This window comes from Cottoperca gobio, chromosome 19 (genome assembly GCF_900634415.1).
Source record: "Cottoperca gobio chromosome 19, fCotGob3.1, whole genome shotgun sequence".
Classification (NCBI taxonomy): Eukaryota; Metazoa; Chordata; class Actinopteri; order Perciformes; family Bovichtidae; genus Cottoperca; species Cottoperca gobio.
This window is the reverse complement of record NC_041373.1, coordinates 9,123,552-9,132,587: the sequence shown is the minus strand read 5'-3', so window position 1 is coordinate 9,132,587 and position 9,036 is coordinate 9,123,552. Positions and strand designations below refer to the sequence as shown.

At 39.5% G+C, this 9,036-nt stretch overlaps 2 protein-coding genes across 2 annotated transcripts; one reads left to right on the top strand and one right to left on the bottom strand.

Annotated features, from left to right (window-relative positions):
* LOC115025036 (chymotrypsin-like elastase family member 2A) lies at nucleotides 1-2,769 on the top strand. The gene is given in 7 exon segments (XM_075074160.1): nucleotides 1-136; nucleotides 257-366; nucleotides 1,326-1,420; nucleotides 1,561-1,841; nucleotides 2,331-2,467; nucleotides 2,469-2,495; nucleotides 2,590-2,769. Coding segments are annotated over 7 exon segments (966 nt in total).
* Nucleotides 2,770-3,057: 288 nt separating this feature from the next.
* Nucleotides 3,058-7,503, bottom strand: timm23a (translocase of inner mitochondrial membrane 23 homolog a (yeast)). The gene is made up of 7 exons (XM_029457009.1): nucleotides 7,076-7,503; nucleotides 6,877-6,935; nucleotides 6,291-6,384; nucleotides 5,894-5,978; nucleotides 5,750-5,808; nucleotides 5,443-5,553; nucleotides 3,058-3,866 (listed from the first exon to the last, which is right to left on the bottom strand). Exons 1-7 carry the CDS (start codon nucleotides 7,176-7,178, stop codon nucleotides 3,745-3,747), a joined length of 633 nt encoding a protein of 210 aa, XP_029312869.1. The 5' UTR covers nucleotides 7,179-7,503; the 3' UTR covers nucleotides 3,058-3,744.
* Nucleotides 7,504-9,036: the final 1,533 nt, after the last annotated feature.

Sequence of the window (9,036 nt, the reverse complement as noted above, 5' to 3'; positions counted from 1 at the left end):
ATGGCTGTACCTGGACCTCCTCTGCTCCTCTTTCTCTCTCTGCTGCTGCCGCTGCTGTTGAGCAAGGCATCTCTGCCTGCAGCTGCATACACACTCACCCCTGGACGACAGCCACAGCACAAGCTCCTCCACCTGGGTGAGTGCAAACACATACAGAAACACACACCTCCAACGCTCCGATTACAACATTTCTTTATTTGAATGTCTGCTCACTGTTCTTTGAGCTTTGTTTTATTATTTTCTTCACGTCTCTCAGACTGGCCTAGGGATTGTGGTATGGCTCATTTCAAGCCAAACGTAGCTGAGAGGATTGTGTCTGGGAACGAGGCCAGACCTCACTCCTGGCCCTGGCAGGTCTCTCTGCAGGTAAATGTGCCTTTGTATTGACGTGTGTCAATATCGGGAGGTCTTGTATTCAATGCATAAAAATGTTACATACAAAACTCGAGTACACTTACCACCGGACAAATCGTTTCCCTTTTAGGGCTGCGGCTATGAATTGTTTTTATTATCAATTTTTGATTAATCCTTTAGTGTATAAAATGTCAGAAACTTTTGAAAATTCCCATGACAAGTTCCCAAAGCCAACGTCTTTAGATTACTTGTCACTTCTGACCAACCGTCTAAAACCACCAAATATATTTAATTAAAATAGATGTTAAACGGAGAAAATCAGCAGATTCTCCCGTTTTAGAAGGAACCAGCGCACGTTGCGCACATCCGTCAGATGCTTTGCACATATTCTTCACACACATTTGGGACATATTTCAGCTAGGCAAATTGTCAGTGAATTGTGTGTCAATCGCTTGTGGATTAATTGCCTAATCATTTGGGACATATTACCGTCTAAATAACTTTACTAAATAATATACTATATACTTCAACTCTTAACAAACAATGAGTGCATTGTAGGTGCAGAACTAGTCTCCTGGTTTTGATCATATTCAGGATGAGATATTTACATGGAACATGAAACACCTGGTTATTCATCATAACAGTATCCAGGTTTCTGATCATCTGTGTGCAGTTGTGTCTGGATTTCTCACCATCTCAGTCATCATGTTCTGCACCAACAAACAAAAAAGTATCTTCATATTTCTATGATAATTAGATAGTATAGGACTAGTAGTAAAGCAGTACAAACAGGAGAAATTGCTGATCTATTAAATGTGAGCTAATCACAATTTGTTAAACATCCTGCATTAGATCATCATGAGTCATACATTAGTTAAGCATTACTTTACGTGTATGAATTGTACTCTTATTATAAAATGTTACCAAATATTCTCAAATCACTGAGGAGGCTGTCTGTCCGTCTCTCGCAGGTTCGTCCCAGGGGAAGTAAACATTACATTCACGTCTGTGGAGGAACTCTCATTCACAAGAACTGGGTCCTTACTGCTGCTCACTGCTTCCAAAAGTAAGAAGTCATAAACACAGAAGAAGAAACACAGAGTAGAAAATGAGTTTGATGTTTGAATACATTTTAGTAAAGAAAAAACAAAGAAACACTTTGAGAACCACAAGGGCCTTGCTTTAACTGCTTCTTTGGCCTCTCAGGGGTAAAGCTGAGGATGCTGGGAGCTGGAGGATCGTCCTGGGGAAGCACCAGCTGAAGCGCTCAGAGACGGCAGAGAGGACTTTCCCCGTGAAGAGAATCTACCGACACGAGAACTTCCGTTACCCGGCTCACAGCGAGCTGGACTACGACATCGCCCTGGTGAAGGCTGCCACAGATATCGTCCCTACAAACTTCATCCGCTACGCCTGCCTGCCGCGCAAGCAGACCAGCCTCAATCCGGGACACTACTGCTGGGTCACAGGCTGGGGAGACACCCGGGGTGAGTGGAGGAGAGGGGATATTAAAGGAATACTTCACGCACAAAATGATCATTTGTATATAAATGACTTAGCGCCTTGAGATTATTATTATTATTATTACTCACCCCATGTTACCTTGGATTCATGAAGAAAACTTTTGTTCCATGACTCCAATGAGAATGAAGAATAAAACAACATTCTTGATGAATTGAAGTAAATGGGGGGCGCGTTTAGCTCACTGTTCAACAGTAGGCGATCAATAGGATTCATCCTCTGGGGATCCTGACTGTGCACAAACTGTTGTGGAGATATTTTAGTCTTCAGTCATGGACCAACAGTCGCTAGTGGCTAAAAAGTCAAGAAACGTGATTTTATATTTGTGATAAGACTTGACATATTGTAACAGTAAAATAATTCACTCTTTTTAATGACAATTGTCTTAATGAACCTGTGATAATGCTGAAAGGTCAATAAACTATAAACTAAGTTAAACTATAAACTAATTTTAGGCGGAAAGGAGAATGTGTCTCTGGCAGAAGCCCTGAATCAAGCCCGCCTGCCCATCATCGACTTCAAGACCTGCAAGCAGAAGAAATTCTGGGGCGATCGAGTCCGAGACTCCATGATCTGTGCCGGGTTCAGGGACACCTGAGGGCCCACCTGCTGCATGTCAGGTAGGACTGAGATTTACACATAATGTTGGCGCTAAAAATGAGAATCATTTTTTAAAAGTCCTTCCCACCATCTCTCTTCTTCTCCCTCTCCCAGGGTGACTCTGGTGGTCCTCTGCTGTGCCAGCAGGGGCAGGACCGCTGGGAGGTGCACGGTGTGGTGAGCTTCGGCCCCATCGGCTGCACCGTGGAGAACAAACCCAGCGTTTTCACCCGCACCGCTGCTTACATCCCCTGGATCGAGGCAACACGCATCAGGGACTTCTTCCTGCACTAAGCAGACTGCCTGACTCAGCGCTGACAGCAAACATAAGCTCCGTTTCATGTCTGGCGTCCACAGACGACTACAATCTGTTTTTTTAAGTCCCACAGTTCATTCATCAACCACTACACGATGTAAATACATGTTCTGAATGTCAAATGATTGTTTTCTAACACACATACATTGTACAGTCTATACTATGCACTGCTCTTTTAAACAGCAGCACGTTGTGACAGAACATAGTGTACACTTCTACCAGTAACTTTTACATCCAGTCTACATTTGCTCAATAAAACTGGCTTGTCAACATTTCCCATTTTTTTTAATAGAGCGGATTTGATGGAGACAAATAAACAGCTTTACAGTGATTTCTTCTTGCACAGTAAAACAGGAACCACTGCAGATACGATTCAATAAATACAAGAGTAGAACTGACCTTAAGGCTTAGTTCTGTGTTTGTACATCTTAAGTGAAAATCTCTTTGCTCTTCTTCGACAGAAGAGTCTTTCAGTCCAGAACATGAATCCACTGCTGTTCACCTGGTGAACCACACACACCAGATGTCAACTTTTGGCTCATTTAACCCACATATCACGGGTTCATTGATTTCAAAACTAGGATCAAAGAAGACTCATACGTCTCCCATAAACAATGATATAACAAATGACACCACTCTATACAATTTCTTATTACTGATCAGATCAGTGACAGGAATACCTCCGAGGATAAAGATAAATGAAGAGAGGGGTGTTACAGGACGGCCTACATCTGGATTCCCAGTGGAATTTAGTCCAATCTTCTTTTTTCAAACACATTCCCCAGAATGCTCCTGGAAAGGAAAGTGAACCAGGGACCTGGTACGAACCCACATGTCTCTGAAAAGCACACTGCATTTGACCAGAGTCTAATTCCTCTTAGCGCTGTGGTTAAAGGCTGTGTTCTGGAGAGATATTTGGCCCTAATGTAGAAGCAGATGTTTGTGGGAGAGGGTTAGTACAGCCTGGAGGACGAGGACGAGGAGCCGGTGAGTCGGTCCCAGTTGCTGTAGAGAGCGTAGGCACCAGACAAAGCTAAACCAGCCAGTCCTCCTCGGGCTACACCCTTTAAGCCACCTGCAAACACAAAGTCGTAACAGAATGAATGCTAATGCTGTGTATGAACATAAAATAACATACATCACAAATATCTGTCAAACAGCAAATAGGCCTATTGCACTGCACTTTGTGTGTCCCAACCTGCCTACAGAGTATTGACATAAGATAAATAAAACATAGTTATTTTAACATAATCTTGATATCAGTAATCAAATATTTACCTCATTATTCCAGCAAAAATTATCTTTACATTGAATCACATAGTTATTAGCGCTCAAATTATCAGACAATAAGTACATTGACAGAAATTTCAGCAATAACATTTTTCATATTCAGATAATTCATTAATTGTTTAAGACGTTTACAAAACAAAAATGCTAAACCATCTCTGGTTTCAGTTTCTCAAATGTGAGGATTTCTGCTTTTCTCCGTTTAAATGAATATCTTAGGAAATCTGACTGTTTGTCAAACAAAAACAGCAATTTGAAGATTAACTCACGGTTTTTGCAAAGTGGTATCGATATCAATTCAATAAATTAACCACAAAATAAAAAGATATAACCCCACAGCTTAATAATAAGGACAGTTATCATTTGTTGAAGCCTAATAGTAGTTAAATTGTGTATGCTGTGATCACACTGTAAAATTAAAGTCATCACTCATTTAGATGAGAACTCGTGAAACCACAATATAACGCAGGGGTCGGGAACCTATGGCTCGCGCAAAGCAAGCAGTAGACCGGGGGTGTCAAACTCAATCACAGAGAGGGTCAAACATTAAGGCATCATTTCGGGGGTGAAGCTTGGAAACTGCAGCGCCCACAGAGTCACACTTTGCCTTGAGTGTGTCGTTACACTGGAGGTCAATCAACTCCATTTGGATGTTCACATGTGCTGTTTCCACGTCAACTGCAAACGGATTGCTGAGCAGTTCATGCTCAGTCGGGAACACAGCGGTGGAGATGTTTGTCAGTGTTTGGAAACACTTAGTGACCAAAGTTTCCTTAATGCATCCGAGTCTCTCACAAGCAGCTCGGCTTGGAACGCTCTCACTACATCATACATGTCCGTGGTCACACGGCCCTGAAGCTGCAGGTTTAACAGTGAGATGCTTCGTTATGTCGCACAAACAGTCCAGCTCACATCCACACTTTTCGTCCCAGAGATCTGTGGTGTGTTTCCCTTTGCTTCCTGCAGATTTCCTCACGCAACTCGAAAATTCAGCACTTTCCCTCGACTCAGCCATCACACCGCCATGTTCAGAATGTATCTCCTCAGGAAAAGACTTACATTGACTCTTGGTAGAGACAATGGTAGGGGAAACACTGATAGCGCTTTTAGTACTTGGAGACGTGATGTACTTAAAACTCAATTTTATTAAATATATGGCTCTCAAGGAAATACATCTAAAAATATTTGGCTTTTATGGCTCTCCAAGCCAAAAAGGTTCCCGACCCCTGAGATAACGGGAGGATTTTATATGGACATAATAAATGTTAAAATCCAGTTATCTTCATCTAATTAAATGCATCATACTCTTAGGTTAAAGTCAATAACACATTAATGGCAGACATACAGGCAGAAAAGACACTTACTGCCTGATTTAAAGAGCATCCCAGTTAGCGTCCCAGCAGCCACTGTGTTGATGTCATCTTCTGCTCCTCTGACCTTCTCTATCGCCACACCAAAAACACTATATAACAAGGCTGCAAAGAAAAACGCACAACATTTTATAAAAGGGGGCAAAACGATAGCTAATAACACATCCGTGTTCTCAAGCAGTGGTGGCAATAAAAACCCTGATACGCTTCAATAAGTAATGCTTTCTTACATGTTGCAATGGGATTTTGATCCATGAGATTAGATAATATTATTTTTAGACATACATTATAATGGTCTTACCAACAGAGCCCAGCGTGTTGGCCCATGAAGCACCCTGTCTGGTCACCATGTTGATAATCCTTGGGAGACAAAGCAAACATTTAGAGGACAGCTCAAGTGATCCAGGTGTAATAACAGGAATAATACTACTGTCTCCATACTCACTGCACATTACGAGGTTTGGACCATCCCATGCCTCGAGTCTCCTTCAGGCTCACCCTGAGACCATTTACAGCTCCAAATGCTGCTCCTGAAGTCAAAACAAGTTATTTAAAGTTATTCATTTGATTACATGGTTTGCACGGTAGTTGCACTTGTTTTGATGTGCCTATTTTTATTTATTCTCTTGTTTTTTCACTTTCTTGTACAGTACTTTGAACAACACCCCCCCGTGTAAAAGGTGCTATTTTAAAAACTTTAATTAAGTATTATTAAGTATAATACCCATAGGGGTTGTTTGTAGTAAAAAAAAACTAGAATGTACTAGTTATATAGTATATTGGGCTATATATATATATAAATATATATACATATGATGTTACAGTTGTTCATCATGTCTTACCAGTTATGCAGGATCCTCCTATGGTGAAGAAAGCCAGTTCAAACCTCCCTCTTGTTTTATTGGCGCCTGTGGGCAGAATAAACTCATCTGTGTCCTGAAACACAACATAAAAAATCTGTTAGTCAGAAAAATACACAAAAACCCATTCATTTCCTAAACTAGTTACTCCACTATGAAACCATTTAAATTGTGCTATTATTACCACAAGTCTCTATTTATTGTACAATACCTACTTAACCACTGTTTAGACTGTTGTAATAAATGTGTTGGGACCATTTAGTAGCTAGGGTTAGGTTAGTTAGTTTTAAATATCTTTGGTTAGTAGTAGGTGTTTTGTAGTTTGTAAATATTACTGTATAATACATGCACTTTTTAAAATCTAGACGTGCTAGTGAATATTTCAAATACCATCTGCTTAGTGTCTGAGCTCCTATTCTCAAACTTCAGATAACTTATCGGGGTGTCTCATTTCACATATCTCAACTATGGCTTATGATTGTACTTGCATTTTGACAGTTTGTGAATGAATTGAAACTGGACTGAATTTAACACCTAAAACAGGTTTAGCTTTAGCTTATTTACTTACCTGAATCAGATAACGAGGGTCGACATTGAGGTAAGGAGACAGAGGACTCATTCCAGTCACTGAAATGACATTACAAACGGAAATATTAGCTCACTATTTACATTTTTATATTGAGAAAGTTGCATTAAAAAGGGCATGCAGCTGGCTTGCAGTACAGTTCTGACCGGTTTTAGCTAGCTAAAACAATGTGAAAGCTTACAGGGAACACCGGCGAGCTCTGTGTTGGAGTATTCAGATGCACCTCCTCCAAAGAGACCCCCGATACCTCCTTTCATTCCTCCCGAGCCTTGTGAGTTGTCCATGGCTGTAAAGTTAGAAGATCTGAGGTGTCACCTGATGAAAACAGGAGCTGTTAGCCTGTAGCCAATGCTAGCTAGCTATGTCGTAATACTAAAAATCCAAGACAAACTGATCAAAGACACGCTGCTGGATTCCCCGATACCACGAAACGATGTCGTGTTAATGTGTATAATTAATCCTCTGTGGGTTTTACAAGTGAAAACACAGGATTTTCGTTACAGACTACTCAACTAGGTTTCTTATCAAACCCCTGACCTCCAGAAGCACGCTCTGTTTTCTTCTTCTGTGGTGTTTAATGGCGGTTGGCAAACCATCTTAGAGGTGCATTACCGCCGCATACTGGACCGGAGTGGTGAGACAAGAGAGTAATGCAGGAAAAAATAAAAAAGAACCTAGAATATTTGAGCTAAATCAGTTTATTATAAACACTTTAAAATGTATTTCCCTCAGTACTAGGGGGAAAACACTTTTATTATAAAAAGTTGACTTTTAACCCTCAAAACAATTAGTTAGTAGCCTACCTCTAAATCTAAATAATGAGAAATCTTCTCAGATTAATGACTACCTTATTTTAATATGTTATATATTATATTAATGAGTACTTCAACATATTATTATATATTACTCTGAAAAACGTTTCTTATTATTTTTGAGAAAGTTTCTTATTATTTTAAGATACTAACTCATGATGTCAAGAAGGTGTCTCATTATAATGACTTAAAGGGTCTTTCCCCCCCACACATTCCAGAATAATGTTTTCCTCTAGAGAACTGACAAAAGGTCATGGTGCTTTGCCCTTCTTATTGAAGAATGGGATTTACTACAGTGTGTACATTTTCTGGTTGGGCGCTTGCATATTTTATATATTTTATGGTTGAGACTATTCTCAGACGAGTGATGATATTTTCTTCTCTTTGTTTTCCAGCCCACTATCCTTTACTCAAGTAGCATGTATTTTATTTTAAGTTCTTCATTATCTGCTACTTTACACTTAAATTAGTAACTAGTTACTTTGCAGATATGGATTAATTATAGATAATACGATAAACAAATAAATGATGATGTAATATTATAGAATAAGCTATAACATTCTTGATCTCCGTGAGGGAATTCACAAGCTATCCAGCAATTAACATATATAAAGTAGTTACAATTAGTGCCACCTTTACTAGCTGTAACGGGAAAATTATGAATATATTAACACATCAATAATAATAATAATAATAATGCAATAATATAATAAACATTATTTTGAAATGGGCCATTCTGCATGAGTACTTGATTACTATTGGTACTTTAGGTATATTTTGATTCCAATACTTTTGTACTGTAAACATTTGAATGCAGTATTTTTACTTGTAACAGTATTTCTACACTGTGGTATTGATACTTTTACTTAAGTAAAATACCTGAATACTTCTTCCACCTCTGAATAAACACTCAAAATTCCCCCTAAAATACTTTATAACAGAGAAACATTGATAATACTCACATTTAAGAAGCTTGTACGAGGAAATGCTTTGAAGTGTCTGCATTTCCCTTTGACCAACTCATTGTCTCAGCTCTCAGTTTTGTGCTGCTCACCTGTTACAGTTCATTGTAAATCTTGTCAGAAAACAAGGGTGGAGTTCCTCACAAGATCCACAGGGTGGCAGCAGAGGGATGACAGTAAACACAGCTTTAGAAGGTCAAACCTGTTGATTGTGGTCCTCCCTAGTCCTCTCTCTAATTAGACCTGATTTAATTGCCTGATTTAGTGAAATTTGTTCTCGGTCACAACAGATACAAGTTGGATTTGTTGGACTGTTTGCATCACTTTAAGTAAATAATTAGAGCTAAATAAATATGACACCTGTCAGA

What these genes read in the sequence shown, in the direction of transcription:
- timm23a (XM_029457009.1), bottom strand. Translation starts at nt 7,178, where the DNA reads ATGGACAACTCACAAGGCTCGGGAGGAATGAAAGGAGGTATCGGGGGT. An exon ending in ACCCTCGTTATCTGATTCAG is followed by an intron (nt 6,385 to 6,876) that starts GTAAGTAAATAA and finishes GTTGTGTTTCAG; the next exon opens with GACACAGATGAGTTTATTCT. An exon ending in AGGAGGATCCTGCATAACTG is followed by an intron (nt 5,979 to 6,290) that starts GTAAGACATGAT and finishes TTTTGACTTCAG; the next exon opens with GAGCAGCATTTGGAGCTGTA.